The sequence below is a fragment of the Podarcis gaigeae genome (genome assembly GCF_964106915.1).
Source record: "Podarcis gaigeae genome assembly, chromosome: 8".
Taxonomy (NCBI): domain Eukaryota; kingdom Metazoa; phylum Chordata; class Lepidosauria; order Squamata; family Lacertidae; genus Podarcis; species Podarcis gaigeae.
In genome coordinates this window covers 52,636,976-52,655,654 of record NC_139684.1, presented here as the reverse complement: position 1 = coordinate 52,655,654, position 18,679 = coordinate 52,636,976, and the positions used below count along the sequence as shown (strand labels likewise).

General features: G+C 46.4%; 1 protein-coding gene across 3 annotated transcripts in view; it reads left to right on the top strand.

Moving 5' to 3' along the window:
- Window positions 1–18,679, top strand: part of HYDIN (HYDIN axonemal central pair apparatus protein) — a 134,379-nt gene that overhangs the window by 95,228 nt on the left and 20,472 nt on the right. For all 3 annotated transcript variants that reach the window (XM_083749879.1, XM_083749877.1, XM_083749878.1), the window contains exons 50-71: window positions 380–499; window positions 956–1,115; window positions 1,205–1,377; window positions 1,832–2,030; window positions 2,994–3,093; window positions 3,462–3,561; window positions 4,612–4,780; window positions 5,825–6,063; window positions 6,644–6,764; window positions 7,765–7,969; window positions 8,220–8,455; window positions 9,605–9,756; window positions 9,855–10,044; window positions 11,107–11,218; window positions 11,482–11,733; window positions 12,938–13,080; window positions 13,488–13,706; window positions 14,524–14,684; window positions 14,959–15,083; window positions 15,972–16,197; window positions 17,067–17,279; window positions 18,411–18,546. In XM_083749879.1, coding sequence (XP_083606005.1) covers window positions 380–499; window positions 956–1,115; window positions 1,205–1,377; window positions 1,832–2,030; window positions 2,994–3,093; window positions 3,462–3,561; window positions 4,612–4,780; window positions 5,825–6,063; window positions 6,644–6,764; window positions 7,765–7,969; window positions 8,220–8,455; window positions 9,605–9,756; window positions 9,855–10,044; window positions 11,107–11,218; window positions 11,482–11,733; window positions 12,938–13,080; window positions 13,488–13,706; window positions 14,524–14,684; window positions 14,959–15,083; window positions 15,972–16,197; window positions 17,067–17,279; window positions 18,411–18,546 — 3,751 coding nt within the window. The remainder of the gene's footprint in view (window positions 1–379; window positions 500–955; window positions 1,116–1,204; window positions 1,378–1,831; window positions 2,031–2,993; window positions 3,094–3,461; window positions 3,562–4,611; window positions 4,781–5,824; window positions 6,064–6,643; window positions 6,765–7,764; window positions 7,970–8,219; window positions 8,456–9,604; window positions 9,757–9,854; window positions 10,045–11,106; window positions 11,219–11,481; window positions 11,734–12,937; window positions 13,081–13,487; window positions 13,707–14,523; window positions 14,685–14,958; window positions 15,084–15,971; window positions 16,198–17,066; window positions 17,280–18,410; window positions 18,547–18,679) is intronic.

Genomic DNA, 18,679 nt, shown 5'->3' with positions numbered 1-18,679 from the left:
ACAGTGTAAGATCTGTCTCATCTTGGCACCGAGGCCAAGAGAAATGACTCAGTAGTTCACAGGCTATTTATTTGAGGGGCATGTTTGTATTGCCCCCCCCCCATGGATGCTATGCCATCACATGGGTTGATGTTGCCACCTGGTGTCCAAGGCAGGAAATGTTCAAACTTGAGACTATTACTACTTCCTGTCCTCCTCGCCCAATCCATTTCTTGCTTTCGTCCAAGGTGGACAAACCTCCAGTATGGCCATAGTATGGATCTCCTTCCAAAAGGGATATTCATCCCTTCCCCAAGGGACCTGAAGTTCCACTGTTGCAGTCTTGTTGATCTTTCCCCCATTGCACACCTCCTGATGCATTTCTGCTTCTTTCCTCCAGGATTGTCTTCCCGCACCGTGTAAAGAGCGTCAAAGCCGATGACATAATATCCAAAAAGTACATCATGAATTTGGGGGTCTTTCACTTTGGCCCCTTGCTGTGTGGGAAGTCAAGGGAGAAGTAAGTGCCAGTTGTGTTCAGCATAAAAGGACAAGCAGTTAGCCCAGAACTTCAGTGGTATTGAACTCACTGGGTGACAATATACCAGAATTGTTGAAGTGCCCCCACATGAGCTAGAAACCTGAATGCTGGGTCCAAGCCCCATGATCAGTGGAGAACATTTTCCGTGCAAAAACAAGCTTTCCGGGGTCATAAAATGATTCTTCAAATTCTGCCAAACAATCCTCCACTTTTGTGTTCTTTATCCTGGCTGTAAAAGAAGGCGTGATTCCATGATGCAGGTCTCCCTTGAGTGCAAATTGCTCAGTCCGCACAGGATGTTGCCTGCTCCAGGGAAACCTATCTGAGCCAGGGAACATGGGAAGTGCTTCAGTGTTAGGCAGTGCCTTGTCATGAGAGGCAAGTGTAGCCCTGCTCTCTCCTGCAACTCCCAATGTAAGCTATTCATGCCTACAGGTACAAGGCCCTGCGATACCCCAATCATTATGAAAAGCTAACCATCCTCAACATATCTCCTTTGGATGCGGAAGTTCATTTCTTCTTCCAGTATGACTCCAAGGCAGTCACATACCTCTTTGACCCCCCTACCATGACACTCAAGCCCAACGAGAAGCAGGTAATGACATGAGGCGACCATGGTCTGTAGTGTGCATTTCACGCAAGTCAAGGCTTTCCAGCTGAATGTGTGTCATTCTGACTCCCCAGGAGCTGACAATTTGGGCTTATCCAACAGCCAGTGGTATATTTGAGGACAACATTGTCTGTTGCATTAAAGAGAATCCAGAGCCTGTAATCTTCCGGGTCAGCTGCCAAGGAGTTCGCCCAGAGCTGGAGCTAGATCGCCGGCTGGTGCATTTTGAAAAGCTTCTATTGCATAGGTAGATCCCGCTGCTTTGACCAATCTCCAGTTGCTTCCTCTGCTTTAAGTTCCTTGAACGTTTTTGGGTGCTTTGGATGCAGCAGGAGTTTGAGACATGAACTTTCACCATTGACCTCTGAGCTTTCCAGGGTAGCATACAGTGTATTTCTCGGCATTGAGTGAGGTTTGAAGGGCATGTAAACTGTGAGCATGTAAAACTGAAGTTGCTGGCCTTGTTTATTCAGTTGAGGCTGTGTGCAAATGAATCCTCTGCTCAGCCATTATGCGAGCTACAGCATGGAACTCAACTGGGTGTCATTCTCCAAGAGATGTTCCCTTCCTTTTGCCATATGAGTCATGGCCACTTTCCCAGTTGGGTGAACATGATCTCAGCTGCCCAGCATAAAGAGGCACGGCAAAACTCTTGTAGCCCCCAGAAAACGATGCTGCTTTGGCTTCTCTTGTTTCTGCAGAAAGGAGACAAAGCCACTCTACCTCAAGAACTTCACTCCTCTGCCTGTTGCATGGAGGGTCAGCGGCATGGAGAACATTGGTGATGATTTCTCTCTTGCCGTTGATATGGGTGTGATTGAACCCTACTCGGAGTACTGCCTGCTAGTGAACTTTAGGGCTACAAAGACACTCAACATTAAGAAGGCCATTCGCCTAGAGGTGAGCATTCCTTGGCAGCTACAGTCCAGTTGGTTGGGTCTTGCATGCTGCCACTTTTCCTGGTGTGGGTTTTTTGTTTTTTTTGCAAAAGCTTGGGAGTGCCTCTGGTCCTTGGGGCTGTAAAAATATCAGGGTGGTGCTTACAGAAACAACCCTATTATTTGGCAGGATGGGGCACCTGCCTCAGTTGGCAAATCCTGTGGGGCAGCAGTGAGGTGCTGGAGGACAGAGCTGTGTGTGCTACATTGTCTTCCCTGCACCCCCTCACTTGGCATACTGTCCCATCAGTCACCCACGTTGAAGTTCATTCCAGGGGATACTCTAGTCAGCCTCTACATGTGGAAGGGTGAGGACCCCATTTTGTCCTTTAGCTCTCTGTATCATTTGCTGTCTAGGGCTTGAACTAAGACCAGAATCAATTTAAAAGTTACAGCCTACTTACTTGCAGAATATAAATTTTCATCCTAAACTGTAGTAAAACATTGATGGAAATAATGGTGGTTTTTTTCTGATTGCTTCTGAACACTGCAAGTATCAGTCATACTTTTATTTGAGACCAGATAATTGCAAGTTATGGCAACAAGAATGTGTGTACAGGTAAGAATGTGTGTGTTTGTTCTGGGCAAAGCCAGTTGTGGAACTCTTCACCAAGCCACAAGCCCTAAGAGGGCTCCATTTTCACAAAACTATTTGTTCCCTCTGAAAAGGGGGCGGGGAATTGTTCCCATTGTTGGGGGTGGGGGTAGCAGTGGCTTACCAAACATGACAGAATATGACATGGCTGAGGGATTTATTTATTGTGCTTTTTAAAACATCTCCTAGGCTCTTATATCAACCACAAGGTCTAGCATCATTCTCACTGAATTCTGGTCTAGAAAATATGGCTGTATTGGCTACAAATTTCACCCAGCAAAGAGTGATCCTAAGGGAGCTTAACGGGACTGTTGCTTGCTGTCATTTCAGGTTTCAGATGTGGAAAATATTCTGGGGATTGTCCAGATTGAAAACATCCAAATTATTGCTGAGGCCTATGATGTTGCCCTGGACATCAGCTTTCCCAAAGGTGGGTTCAGCGCTTCCCAGACATATTCACCTCCCCTTTGCTCTCAAAGGAGGAGTTTAATTGGTTTTAAAAGGCAGATAAAAAAGAGCCTTGCTTTTCTGGCTGCATCATGGATAACAAAGCTTCTGGGAGAAAGATATAAAGAACTTCATGACAGAAACTGCCCTCTGTGAGATGTGCCTTGGCATCCTGCATCACTCCTTCCTTAGTACTCTACAGCAATTGCTGCTTCTTCCCTCTGCCACCCCCACTGCTGCCAGTATAAGGGTTGTAATCTACCTGATCCTGCCTGTGACTTCTACTCCTAAGGGTGGGAAAATAGCAGTGAAATCCAGACCACTCATGGCAATGACTTTTGGCTGCTGCAGGTACAAATGGTGGTGTGGAGCTTGGGAATATTAAAGTCATGGATGAAGCTAAACAAGTGCTGTCCTTGAAGAACAAGGGAAAATATGAGATTGGGTACAGGTGAGCTCCATTTACTCTGAAGGCACCTTCTGTTGTGCTCTTTGTCTCCTGTTGGTTTTATTAGCATGGACTGAAGATGGTGCACAAACACTACTGCCATCAAACACCACCCTCTTCCTCCTCAGTCCTTCTGAGATTAGTTATTGAGCTTAGCTTTACCCTAATTGTAACCCAGATTCAGGTCATTCTACATTCAGGGCTTCGGTTTATGTAAATTATTTGTGTTTCCAATATCTTGGCTGAGGACTTTCCTTATGGTCTAGGTATTTTGGAGGCAGGAGCAGAGTAAGTAGCATTCTTCCTTCAAGTGGCAGCCCACACTTCCCACTCACACTTTAATTTGGGTTTTCCTGATCTGCAGCAAGGAAAAACTCCTACATAAAATCCTCTGTTACTCAACTGTGGATGTACTGAAGTATGTTGTGTGGGCAGGGTTTTTGTGTGTGAGTGAGTGGTGACATTTTGCTTTTGTCTACCACCCCTCCACTTCCATTGGCAAGCTGATCCCTGGTGGGCTGCTGATGGAGTCAGACATGACACACTCTCTCTCTTTTATGCTGTTTTGTGCAAGTTTGATATACTGGAAAATGTGTAACTGAAAAATAAATTTAAAAATGGCTGTGCACAGGCAAACCAATACCTGAGTGCATGGCCTACAATGAATCTCAGGTTTCCAGTACCCAGGGAGGATGGAGAAGCTCCAGTTGAGGGGAGTAGACAACACAACATCCCATCAAGCACCAACCACTAATGTGGATGGGAAACATTGAGATAGAGTTCTGTTGAAATTGATCATGTGTAGATGAAAGTGCACATAAGCATACATGGGAAAATGGGCTCTTCAACCCACAGGCTCATTGACATAGGCTCATTGTGTGCACACCTTACGTTTTTTGGGGTCATTATATTAGTTTAAAATGGACACAGCTGGCCACAACCTTTTGGGAAGTTGTTTCAGTATCTCTTCATTTTCTTACTGCCTCTAGCTTTAGTGTCTGTCATGATTCTGGACCAGTACTGAGGAGTCTTTGTTTTGTCTTTGCTCTCTAGCTTTGTTGTGGAATCCACAGATCATGGGATGCCCAATGTGACTCCACTCTTCACCATCACACCCCAGAAAGGGAATTTGGGCCCCAATGATCGTCCCACTTCAGTCCTGATACTTTTTCGCTCTGGGAGGGAAGTGAAAATTGAGGAGAAGCCTATTCTGCAGTGCCACGTAAGAGAGCTGGCAAGAGCTGGCAGTAAAGAGGCCTTGAAATGCCTTCACTGTGTATACTTGAGTATGTGTGTGTTTGCACATGGCACATGGACTTGGTGGCTAAGCAGTGCCTTCAATGCATAGCTGCTGTTGCTGTTACAGGATCCTTCTTTGCTTAGGTGGTCACTCCAGAAATCACCATATGAGTGGAGAAGCCTTAGCAGTCAGCCTTTCTACCTACCAAAGAGACAAAACAGGGGAAAAAGGCTCAGAGCCAGGGGATTGGTGGTGGTAGGATGAAGAATGGTCAAAGGGAGAAGAGGGAGCAGACTGGGAGGAGGTGGTGTTAGAAGTTGAAGAGGTGACAGGGTTTAATGAGCAGAGAGAGGCTATGGCAGAGAGCAATCCAGACTCAGAGGCATAAGTGGTGTGTGTGTGTGTGTGTGTGTGTGTGTGTCTCAAAAGGCAGAGTGAAGGCAGGCTGCTGAAGAAACTAGGGAATCTCCCCTTCCTGCTGTGACCAGCTTCCCTGCCACTTGTCTCCCAGAACACGTAGATAAATGAAGAGAACAGAGCAGAGCAAAGAGAGACAAGATGGAGGAGGCGTAGACCGCTGGGGAAGGAACTGGGAGAGGAGCAAGAGAGAGAGGTGGGAAGGTGGGGACCTTTGGTCCTTGCAATTGCCTCATTGGGGCAAGATCTACTGCTGTGATCACTAGGCCTGCACTGTTTTAGTTTCTTTGAATAAAGAGTGCCTCCTGGCATGGAGTCTGCTCTTGTGCCCAGGTGGCTTATTCTTGGAGCGCTGGTCTCTGACTGCCATTCCTTATGATGACCTACATGCATTGGAACAGTTCTGTGATAGGAGGAGCCAAAGAAAACCAATCTCTCAGCAGAGTCTGTGCTGGGCGGGGGGCGTGTTTCCCACTTCTCCCTCTGCAGCTTCCAGGTGGGAAGAGAAGAACAAGAGGGTCACCAGGGCAAGGATTTGGATTGTGGTGCTTTATCGGCACAAGCTGGAGCTCATCCTTCTGCCAGCCTAATCTCTTGTCCTCTGTCTAGGTTATTGAGCCCAACCTCTGCGAAGGAGGAGAGATCATTGCCACCATTCCCATCAAGGTGTCAGTGCATTGCATGTTTACCAAATACAGCATCACCCCTCCATCACTCATAAACTTTGGGCCTGTGGTACTCAATTCCCGGAAGACCAACAGCTTCACCATTGAGAACAAAGGGATCCTCGACTTCAAGTATGGCATCTGCAGGCAAATCCGAGATGTGGTGATCCCACTGAGGAAAGGGTGAGCAGGCAACGGGGGATGTTTTCTTGAGAGAGAGGATGGATTTGGGCTCTGAACTTGATTGCAATTTGGAGTGTGTTCTCAGGCAAGGCCAGTGTGGCCATGCAGAATCCACATGTTCAACCTTCCTTTTCCTTTCAAAACCTAATTAGGTTCCAAAGAAGTGTCATAAAATCCAGCCACTGCAATAAGGCAGCATGTTTCCAATGTAATGAAACTACCCTGAAGGTTTGCTGCAGTTCCCCTGCCTCCCAGCCTAAAAGACTCCATGCTCTCCTTTTCACCCTCCATTCATCACCTGACACACACCATCTAGCTGCGACATGAAGTCATTTGCCCCTCTGCTTTCACCACTTCCTCATCAGCCTGAGATCACTGGCCCCATGCCAGCCAGCCACGGACTTGTGGCCCTTTTGGAGATGCCTGTCTGCTGGTGACTCAGACTTTGGGAGCCTCTGACATGTGTTTGTTCATGAGTTTATCCCCAATAAGATGCATATGTAGCAAAGTCAGGCTCTGGAGTGGTGGCTGGAGTCTACACCCCCATCCAGAAGTATTTTGTTTCCACTTTCTCTTGCAGACCCTCTCATGAGAAGACCTCCCGCTGTAGTGATGTCTACCTTGGCCGGCAGACGGCTCAGCTGGGAAGGCAAAGCAAGCGCACAGAATCCATGCAAAAGGATGTGACCATGGTGGTGCAGGTAGGCAGGGGCCTGCTTCCCCTTCATCCCCATGAGCTCTGGGTCTGGCGCCTGGGTCTCTTGTGCTCTTTCTAGGCTCCTTGGGAGCTATTCTTTCCTCATTCTTTGTCCTTCAGACCTTCTAGCCATGCAGGGATAGTGTTTCCTGTTGAGCAAATGCGAGACATCTTACTGTTTTGCGGAGGTTGGGTGGGAATGGTATTGCCAAATATGTTATTGTTTTCACTTATTTATACAAGCAGCAGCAATCAATATTCAGCAATTGCCCACCCCCAAGCACCAAATGTCTATTTAGTTACATTTAACATTTAAGTCACTTCAGTTTTTAAGAAAAGGTATCATTCTACAAGTTGCTGTGTGTTCTTGGAGGCCTATATCCATGTTCTGTTGATGTTGCCCATGTAATAAAACTATGCCGGGTTGATTGAAAGTATTATTATTTTTTGTCTGTTCGACTCTCTTGGATGTGGGTTGCCACTTTGTCCATTAATATTAAGTCCCAGAGTTATCTAGAGTCTTCCAATACCTTGCTGGTTTTCAATGTTGTAACTTTGTGAATTGCGTCTATATGGACATTACTGTTGTTAGTTGCTTTGAGATGCTTTGTTAGAGACCAATGAATGAATTAAATGAAGTATCTAAACAAGCACACGTGCGCAGGTGCTGTGCACAGAAAAGGAAACCAGGGAGAGGAGGCAGAGAACAGCATTCCTTGGGAACAACCTCTCCCTCCCCAGGTGTTCCACGTTAATGGACTCCAGGAAGGAAGAGCAAGTAGGGTTGGATGCTCTGATTTGGTCCTCAGCTTTCAGCATCCTCAGCATTGGGCACACTGCTGCACCTGTGTAAGGTTTGCAAAGTGCAGCTTCCTTACGTTGCCAACTGACTCTTTCACCTGCTTCTATAGGAAGCAGACCCAAAATAGCTGGTGCAGCACTACCTGCATTGGTTCAGTGGCAGCTGTAGTGAAGGCTGCCTCCTGCTTGGGCTCTCTCCATAGGCTCGCTTCTCCCTTGGCATATTCACCGTCTCCCCTGGATTTGGAACCATTCCTCCGGGAGGCCATCAGACCATCACTGTGGACTGCATTGCAGATGCAGTAGGGAAATTTGAGGAGTACATGAACATAGAGATCGCTGACCGAGACCCCGACGACAACCCTGGTGGCATTCAGTACAGTCTGCTTGCAGAATCATGTGTCCCAGGTAGGTGATGGTAGCAGCTCTGAAACCATCACAGCTGGAAGGAGAACTAATCTCTTGAGTCTCTTTCATTTTGCCTGCCATCTGCAGGGAGAGAGGGATTTATTTTGTCCTGTGATATTATTCTAGGGAGTAGCCCTCCTTCCCCTGAAGCCCTGTGAAAGGAATGATAAATAATTACTTTTGGAAGAGTTGCTCTGTCCTATCTCAACTTCAATCTGTAATTAAGTTGTCCTCACTGTATTTCCCCAAGGTTTTGTGATGGATGACATGGGGAGCATTTTTGAGGAGCATCGAATCTGCAACAGCAGCAACCTCAGCCAGGTTCTGAAGACCATAGGATGCGAGTGTGTGTTTGTGACTGATGAAAACAAATTCATCTTCAATAACGTTTTGGTTGGGCACCAGGCAGTTGCCCGGTTCAAGATCTGCAACACTGGCCGAATCCCCTGTGATGTGGTTTTTAGCGTAAAGTCCATCTCTTCCAAGGTGAGAGCATCTGCTGTGCTGTGGTGGTTTTGTGTGGTAGCTGCTGCTGCTGCTGCCACCGCCCCTTAGATTGGGAGTTAAGATTGTATTTATTTAACACGGCTCCAGGTGGCCATCATGGGTCTCTCTTGCAATCTTCCTAAAATTCCTCCACTGCTAGCTTTGATACCATGTTTTTATTCCCCCCTGCCTGACTGCCTACCACAAAACAGATTCCCTTCCTTGTGCTTCCTGTAGCCAGTTCCCTGCAAGGGTTGGCTAGGGCATGTAAGTTACATGACTGCGATGGGAAGACTGGAGCATGGGGAGGATTCGCTTTCCCCATCTATATTCTCTCTGCAAGAGTGTACATAGGAATGAATGGCCATGCCCACCATCATGCGCTCCACCATATGTGGCTGCATATGGTCCTCAGGGGTAAGCAAAAAGTTTGCCCATCTCTATGTAACCCAAGAAATCACCATGTACATAGCTGAAACAGAATAAAATTAATGGTCTAGGAATTTCATGTGGAAGCTTGTTATAGGCTTATATGTTTGCCCCTATCATAGCAAACTGGGTCCATTGATAAATCAGTCATGGCAGCATTTGCTGCATTGGCTGAGCTGGAGGCAGCTTGCAAGGAATCAGGCTAACACTGGTCCTGAAAGACCTACATTGACTCCTGGTATGTTTCTGAGCACAATTCAAAGTGTTTGTGCTGACCTTTAAAGCCATAAATGGTCTTAGCCCAGTGTACCTGAAAGAGTGTCTTCACCTCCATCATTCAGCCCAGACACTGAGTTCCAGCTCCGAGGGACATCTGGCAGTGAGGTTACAAGGAACCAGGCAGAGGGCCTTCTTGGTAGTGGTGCCTGCCCTGTAGAATGCCCTCCCATCAGATATCAAGGAAATAAACAACTACCTGACTCTTAGAAGACATTTGGGAAATTTTTAATGTCTAATGTTTTACAATTTTGTATGTGCTGTAAGCCGCTCAGAGTGGCTGGGAAAACCCAGCCAGATTGACGGGGTATAAATAATAAAATTATTATTATTATTATTATTAGTCCAGGAAGTGTCCTGTCAGTCTCCACATCCTCTTATTCAGGGAGGGGGCTTTCTGTGAGTGGTTTTTGAAGCTTCACCAGCTGTATGATGTTTCTACAGTCCAGTTTCCGGATCAGTGACATCTTTGAGCTCCAACCAGTGCGGATGTGCATTGCCAGCCGTTCACATGCCTTCACAAGCCTGACCTTCTCACCGCAGAGCATGCAAAACTACCAGTGCATTTTTGAGGCTGCTGTTGATGCACCACCCAGGTATCCCAGTCATGGCTGATGGAAAGGTGGTGGCTCCTTTGGGCCATCCTCTAGACATGCACCCAAGGGCAATGTGTTCCTTTGTCTCTTACTTTCAGTGTGGTTGCAAAGTCAAGGAATTTATCCTTTGAGGTCACTGGGGATGGCAACCTCCCTCAGGTCACCATCATGCGCCCAGTGCTCCGCAATAAGAAAGGGAACCCACTCCTACTCTTCAGGAGGCTCCTGTTGGGCCATACAGAAATCCTTCCTCTGGTCTTTAAGAACTGTGGCAGCATCCTAGTCCAGGTAGGCAGCTTTGGGCATGGCAACGTTGCTCTTATGTGGTCCATAAAGTGCCCTTATAAATATTTTTCTAAATAAATAAGTAATACATATGTTGTTAAAATATATTAAAGTGGTTTACAGCAATAAAACGAAACAAAAATGGAAAACCATATGAAAAGTGAAAAAGAGGCATCAGTTAACCATTGTGGAAGAATGTATTGCCTGCATACACCTGGGGAAATAGGAAGGTTTTCAACAGGCATTTAAAAGTCAGCATGGAAGGGGAAGTCATGGGCTTTTTTTATACATGCGGGGAGAGCTTTTCACTTTCTTCCCACCACCCCGGTCACAGGGGCACCTACTCTAAATGCCCTGCTCTGATTTGGTGCTTCTGAGATCTTTGGGATATATGAGAGAGTGAGAGAGAGTGAGAGAAAGAAAGAGAGAGAGTAGTTCCGCTGCCATCACCCAACCCTCCTGTTCTTATTTCTTGTTCTTTTTTCCACTCTGCCACACATCCCATCTGAGGGCTAGCCCTTGAGGAAGCAACTCTTGGCCACCATTGCTGCCACTGGGGTGTGCCGCTGAGTGAGGCTGCCCAGGAGAATGGGTGGATGGTGGATGGTGTCACTCCCCAGGCTGCCTCCCCTCCACTGTTGTCCAAGTAGCTCTCCATTTTTCCCCAGCTGCATTCTTCTTCCATGTGTTTTTCAAGCTACCCAGGGTTCATTCTTCAAAGGGCTCAAAAGCTGCCTCCAGGAAGCTTTCATGAGTATCTGCCGGGACAGCAGACCATGCCAGAGCCAAGGGGGAGAGGGCGGTGCAGGATTGACTTAAATATCCTGGGAACAAGATCTGGCCTGGAGGTCAGCAGTTTCCTATCCCTAGATTAATGAATTAAAGGGTTTCATAGCAGCATAGGCTGAATTAGTTACCTTAAACATCTGGATGTTAAGAATTTACAGAAAAGGCTGTCAGGCAAAGTTCTGCCTGTTTGATAGTATTCCAAGGTGCTGTCTGGATCTAAATGGTCTCCCAGGACTCATGGCTGTGTTGCTTTTCTTGTTTTGTCCCTTTCCCCAGCTGTTTCTCAACATCTCAGATGAAAATTGTGCTTTCACTTTGAAACACAGACCCACTACCAAGTGCATTTATATGACTTCTCAGAATGAGGAGAATGAACCCAGCGAGGGAGGTAAATGACACATACGTGCTACCATGGCAAGGGCGCAGTAGCTGTGGAAAGGTGGGTGGGGCTCCCTGTGACACTGGCTTCCTTTTAGCCCCTTGTCCAGAGCACTGAGACGGCTGCCTGAACAAAATATCTGCAGAGGTACAGCTGAAGGTCTCGTAAACAAAAAGCAAAGGAAGGGCCTTTTCTTTCCCCCCGAGATCTCTGGGCCTTGTGGAGGAGGAATTCTGATATTTTGGTCTCCTATTTCCTTTGTCCTTTCATAGTCAGGAAACCTCACACCGCCTCTCTTATCCTGCACAATGGGGAGTCTGCTGAGTTTGATGTGGTTTTCCAACCCACCTTGGCCCAGCGCATTGAAGGACTGATCCACCTCTCTATTGTGGATAATCAGTACGAGGAGACCAGCATCCAAATGGTGGGCGAGGGCTACCAGGATGATGTTGTGCTGGACAACATCCACAGCTTGATTACGGAGACTGATTCTGAAAGACATCTGGAAGAGAACATAGCCGAGGGTGAGATAAAGGGGAGGTGCTTCAGTGAACTGGGGGTGGGACCGCTAGCAATGGGTGACAAATGTTGCCTTGTTTAGAGATCCTCCCAAAATGTGCTGGCCATACCTAGCTGATCACAGATTAACAGTTAATTGAGGCAATGGATTTCCTCAGAGCAAAATCTTACCCAGAACTTGAAGATTCTGTGCTGGGATAATAAGACAAACAATAATTCTTCTTGCATGGACAGCTCTCGAGGCCAACTTTATTTTTTTTATGTCTCAAGAATATAATTCTACTACAGAATAAAAACTAGTAACTGTATTCACATCTGATGCATAAGTAGACCCAACTAATGTGGTAAACATTCGTGATGTGAAGGCTATCATATTATTCATTTTTTATTTAAAATATTTCAATTAAACAAAATAAAGTGGAAAACAAAAAAATGAAACAAATGTAGCATAAAAGGGGGGGGGAACCCACTTTAATGACATACATACTTATCTAATACAAAGGCATATAAATGAAATTAATATTCTAATACATAAACAGTTCTTTATAATCTACTATATTTTTTATAAATGGCTTCCAAATGTCATAATAGTGATCCATAAACAGTCTATGTCTATAAGCTATTTGTTTGTATGTTGCAACAGTTGTCATATATTCCATTGATTAAAGGGGGCCATAGATTTATGGTTCCAGCAGTGGTGGAGGAAGAGGAGTGCGGGGGGAGCTCACCACCCCAGGCAGCACAATACTGATGGGTTGCCATCGCGGCTGCCCCCCAGCCCAATCTGGGCACCACGTCCCCACAGGCGGCATGCCATGCCCCTGCCTGCTCTCCGCCCCCCGGTGCCAGAGCATGAAGCTCCGCCACTAGGTTCCAGTGGATCAATATCAGTCTTTTAGCCGTAGTGGAAGCAAACTTGTGAACTTAGAAACCTGAGTTCTAAGCAGATGGAAAACAAAAGCAGGCAAGCAGCTCCAAACCGTAGTTTGCCAGCTATGCATATGGATGTTCAAACCATGATGTGGGTTCTTAACGTTCAGTGCATACCATGGTTGAGTGTGGCGTTTGAATTGAGCTAATGGGCAAAGGGGCTTCAAGGATCAAGAAGGCAAGTGGGAAGTAAGAAGCTACGCCTTGTGACAATGTCTTTATCACTGGGAGGCAACAAAAGCTGCCCTTGTTCAGAACACCTGGCCTCTTTCCCCACAGCTCCCCGAATAGATTGCGTCCAGTTTGGGGACTGTCACATTGGCAGGTCCTATCAGGCATCATGTACCATAACCAACCACAGCAAGTCAGATGTGATGAGATTTGAATGGCCGACTTCGGGTCCACTTCACTTCTCCCCACAGGTAGGTGGAGGCACCCCTGTCCTCAATTCTCCTTTGCTGCCAAAGCTCCCAGAGGCCCAAGGCTTTGCACCCCACTTATCTCTTGCAGGCTCCATTGTTACCAAAGGTGGGGGCAGGCTTCCACAATTGTTTAGTGTGGAATTCCCACATGTAATCCCAACTGGAATGAAAATATGTTTCAGCATGTTGAAGATCATACAGGGGAGGTTGCAGCCTGAAGCTGCCATTGTGCTTTTCACCAGTGCTGAATTATTCCCTTAGGAGAAAAGTGCAGGTCACCATCAACATGCACTCAGTTTACTTTCAGGGCTGTCCAGTGATCAATGCAGGTCTTTTATGACCCTGCTATTTCTCCTTGGTTATCTTGCCAACATCTGACTCTCTGGTGCTCCACACCACTCCCCTAGGTTGGCCACCTCCACAGCGGGTGCACCAAAAACATCACAGTGACCTTGAAATCTAGCCTCCCCGTCACACTGAAAGAACAGGCCATCAAGTGCAAGGTGACCAAGATTGCCTTTCAGTTGCCAGCTGACCAAGTGCCTGATTGGGACGATCGCCTCCACACTGTCAAATGGGTGGACATCTCAAAAAGTATCACAACAACACGCCCAACTAAGAAGAAGGTAAGAAACAAGGGAGCAAAGAGGTGCTCAGAGAGGTCTCATGCAGGCACTGATGGAGCTGAATTGAACAAGGCTGAATTCTGCATCAAGGGAAAGAGGATTCTAGGTCCAAGACAAATTGAAACAGGGGAGTTTCTTTATGTTGCACATGTTGTACAGCTCAGGATTTGTCACATGACCTGTTGTAGCCTTTTGCTGTTCAGGAGGTTTCTCTGCAGTTTTATTCTTCTGCTTGCTGCCTTGCCAGATATGAACCTCACCTGGCACTTGTTGGGCTCTGGGTTCACGAGCTACACTCTCATCTGGAGATGTCAAAGGAAACAAATGCTATTTTCTTCCCAGATCTAATGGGTGATGAAAATGAAGCCTGTCCTTTTGGGATTTACATACTGCTTGGAATGAGTTATTTCCTTATCACCTGACCTGTGACATTGTCCTAATTTGTTTACTGAGCTGCTGTAGCTAAGATTAGACAAAAGCTTGACATCTTGAAGCTGCTTGCTGAACTGGGACATGAGTTGTTTCCTTTGCTGAATCTCACTGGCAAAGTGGCCTCTCCTTGTGCCTCCATCCACTTGCCGGTGGTAGTAATGCCCCTAAATACCAGTTAATGGAAACCACAGGAGGAAGACAGTGCTGTGGCACTTGGTTCCTGCTTGCAGGCTTCCTATTGACCACTATGAGATCAGGATGCTGGGTTAGATGAGCAACTGACCTGATCCTGAAGAGCTGTTCTTACGTTCTTAAGGTTGGAAACAAGCCACCTTGTGGTTGCTTCCTATTGTGGCTGCTTCCTATTGTTCTGCTGTTGGTGTAGGTGATTGAGACAGATCCGGAACCTGCTCACACGACTGTGGAAGACAGTGGCCGAGAACTGGAGCTCTGGGTGAGTGCCACTGTGGACTACGCACAATACAAAATGGAAGTGGAGACAGTGAACTTCAAGGACACTTTGCTGTTCCAGACGAGGGTGTACGAGTGAGTAACAAATATGCAGAATCTTGTTCAGAGGCTGCCTTCTATTTTTGCGACCCCCTTTTTGTGGAGTCCAGCTTCCCCTATCTTACAGTGTGCTGGGCACATATACCTGCATTCCCATGGCTGATTCATGCTTCAGACCACCTTGTTTTCACCAAACTTAGTGATGAAGAGGATTAAGTATATGTGACCAGAGCACAGTGACTCTATTTCCTTTGTTCTGACCCAGATCTTCCAATTTCCTCCCTTTCTCTCTGCCCTCTTGTTCTACCAGTGTGGAGCTGTCTAATACAGGGAACGTGCGGCTAGAATACACCTGGAATGTGGTCATGGAGGAGACTGGGAGGGCAGTCAACTTTGCTACTGAGGCTTTGGCCCCCAGCCCAGAAGGTGCAACAGGTAAGCCTTAGTGGGCTTCTCAGGCTCTCCACCACTTCTCAGGTGCCTTGAGAACATCATATATTTGCCTGGGACATTCAGGGCAGGTTGCAACAGGTACAACAGTAGCTGCATCAGCCAGAAGGGAGTTACTTGCCAGGGGATGCTTTCTAGAGAGTTAATGGGGAACTATTAGCTTGTCTGTATGCTTATTTAAAACATTTCTTTGGCAGTTCACAAGCATATAAATACATTTTTTATTTAAAAAAAAACCAGCACATTTGTAGTAAAGTCTTTCCTAACTTCACTACAACATTAAAATGCAATAAATGCATCCAGATTAAGCAGGACAATTTTTACAACAGCATCACAACAGAAAAGCAGCACACCACCCCTCCCCAGTTATCACAATATAGATCTCAGCAGCTGCAATACAACTTCATTTGACTATCTAAGCAGAGAGACAGGTCTATCTGCAAGAAGGCTTTCCTCCACATAACCTAGGCCAAGCTTGCTAAGGACTTGGCCCAGAAGCAAACACGCAGGCAGCACAGTTCTTTTAAAAGTGGTGCTTCTTGCTCACAGTCGACAACTCCACTCAGTTATGCCATTTCACTGCTTCTGTCCAAGCTGCAGCTTCCAGGCCAACCCTAAACGTGGCATTTTTGCTCTATGTCTCAAGTGCTTGCTGTTGCCATCACCTCTTCCCCATAACATTCTCTGGAGCATGAAGGACACTGGCCAGGGCAAACTTGCACACCAAGTTCCAGAGATGTTTGCCCTGGTAGATGAGTTCATAACAAGCCATAACATCCAGGTGTGGAAAATAAATGGAAGGTCACAAAATGCTGCTTTGAATAATGCATTGAGGAGAAGCAGTTGTCTCAGCAAATTCTTCCTTCAACTCAGCGGAAGTTCCATCTGTTGCTTCCATCAAGACCGGGTCCAGCCGACGGTTCAGTCATTTTGAGAGTATGGTGGACAGCCTTTCTTCCTACGTGTCCCCAGCAGCCACTGGAACCCCCTTCTTCATGGAGCCCAAATGTGGTACCATCCTTCCTAAGACCTCCCAGACCCTCCAGGTGAAATTCTGTCCTCAGGAAGTGGGAGAGTTTGAGGGCCGCCTACTCTGCAGGTAAGGAGACTTCCCACAAATGCCATCCACAAGTCCTGAGAGAGCAAATCTTCCCGACACTGCAGATGTTGTTACATCTTGCTCTCACCTTGAGTGCTTCCTTACACAGCTGCTGTTGTGTTCGGTGGGAGGCAGGCAGCATGGTCTGTGACTTCCTAACAAAATGGCTATTACCTAGGTTTAGAAGGCTCTGAACTTTGTTCTGTATGACTGCACAGAAATTTAGTCACTATCTTTCTGGCATCAACACTGTCTCTCTGAATCCAGGGGAGGAGGAGCAGTGCAGAGGCAGCAACACAGGTTTCCTCTTACTTCATTGCCCTCTTTTGATGGACTTGGGATGGTGGCGGCTCAAGTGTTCCCATAAATAGGGGGGAAAGGCCTCCAACAACAGAGTTTTGACTCTCCCCGACAGTGCCACAAGTAGTTGAGCCTTATGCAGTGGAGGCCTACACCAGTCAAATGCTGAACTTATCTGAATAGTATGTATATATCTGCTCAGTGGGACAAAATGTGGGTGAAGCTTTTGCTCATGCCTTGGAATGCCAGCAGATGCAAATGTGCATTCACCGCATAATGCTTGGTGAGAAACTGAGTAAAATGGGGATTTGTTAGTCCAGAAAAGGTGGTGATCACTGCCAAAGAGGCAGAAAAATAGCAAGAGAGTTTTCTTGTGGGGAAAAGATGGATCACATGCCATGTGTGGGGTTTGTTGTTGTTGTTTAGTCGTTTAGTCGTGTCCGACTCTTCGTGACCCCATGGACCAGAGCACGCCAGGCACTGCTGTCTTCCACTGCCATGTGTGGGGTAGGGAGTCCCAGAAATTAATTTTCATATTCCCTGTCAACCTGGGTCTTTTTTCCTTTCAGTATTTCTAACCTGAAGCCTGATGAGGAAGGCCCAGTTGTGGCTGTGAAGGCGAAGAGCCTCTTGCCCTACTGTCATTTTGAGCTGGAAGATTCCAATTACATCACTGCGCACAGACGCAACCAAGACTTGCGAGGGCCTGGTGGGATGAGCCTGGATGCCAACACCAAAGTGATTGAATTTACCTCTATAGGAGTGTACGTCAGGAACACCCGGTGAGTATCCAGTCAGTTCTTTGCATTGACTGCTTCATTCAAACAGTCATAGGTGTTCTAAGCAGTGACTGGGAACATCCCTTGGGCTTGGGCTTTTAGCCGAGAGAGCTGCTTTCCCTTTGGCAGTATTGCATGCCCAGGATGGTGGGGCTGCTGGTGCAGCAGTTTATTCCATGGCTGCGTTTTTGCTATTTCTCCTTCCTGCATGACGCACCAGTGCCAGTCATGACTCTGGAGAGAGTCTGAAGCAGCTACCTTGGAAGATTTGCTAACATCTGAAAATTTTGCATCAGTGCAAAGGCACCAACATAGAAAAAAGAATGTTTATCAGCAGAAAAGCACAAGAGGAATAAGGATATATCCACAGTAGTTGGATGTTATCACTGCCTCCAAGGACCGTTGAGGAAATAGATACTATTGAAAAAGACTTGTCAAAATGGATTATTCAACTGGTGTTCCCTCTTCTGATTAATATTATTTGGGTTGTTTTGCTGTATCTTTATTGATGTAATAAATTGGTCTTGTTATTGTTTATGCTTTGGCTTCTGGGAACCTTTACCATTGTTTTTCTTCATATAAAGCATGTCACTTATCTGATAAAAGTCAGGAGTCAGGGATTCAAGCTTGTGAATTTCATAACTTCACCCAATATCTTGAGTTCTGGCTGACAGTGACCCCCATCCTGAATTAGTGAATCAGACACTTTTATTTGCATCCAGACTTCAAGCTTATATTGATGTGATAAGTAGATTAATCAATTCAAGTTTATTTGATTCACTTGTGGGGGCAGACTTTTAATCAGTAGCATTCTGAAAATGAAGGCACCCTTGCTTATTTTTTATGTGGCTTGTTACTGTAAAGGGAAAGAAAATCAAATGTTAAAAATAGTATTTCTCTCTAAAATGAGTGATAGCTTTAAGAAATAAATTGTGTTGTATTTCACCACAAAAAAACAACAACCAAGCACATATCCTTGCACTAGGCCTTTGGTGCTATGCAAAAGTACATAAATGCAATTTGTTACTGAACTGGTTTCTTAAAAGACAGATGATCAATCAACTAGACTCCCCCCCCCCAATTAGCTGACAGCCTAACATGTCTCTGATGTCACTTCTTCCATGTCTTGGGTAGGAGCTTTGCCATCATGAACCCCACCAATGCCACCTACTCTTTCCAGTGGGTCTGTGAGCAGCAGGAGAACAAAGATTATGCTGCCTTCATCTGCTTTACGGAGCGAGGCCAGCTCCGGCCAGAGAAAAAAGTGGAGGTGAGTTGGCAGAGGGAATGCCAAGTTATGGCCACCATCTCTTGCCTCTGAGTCTTCCTTGGCAAGGGTGTGGCCGCTCCTGGTAGACTGTTCCTCATATACATGTACCTGTTCCATGTGCCACTTCTGGTAG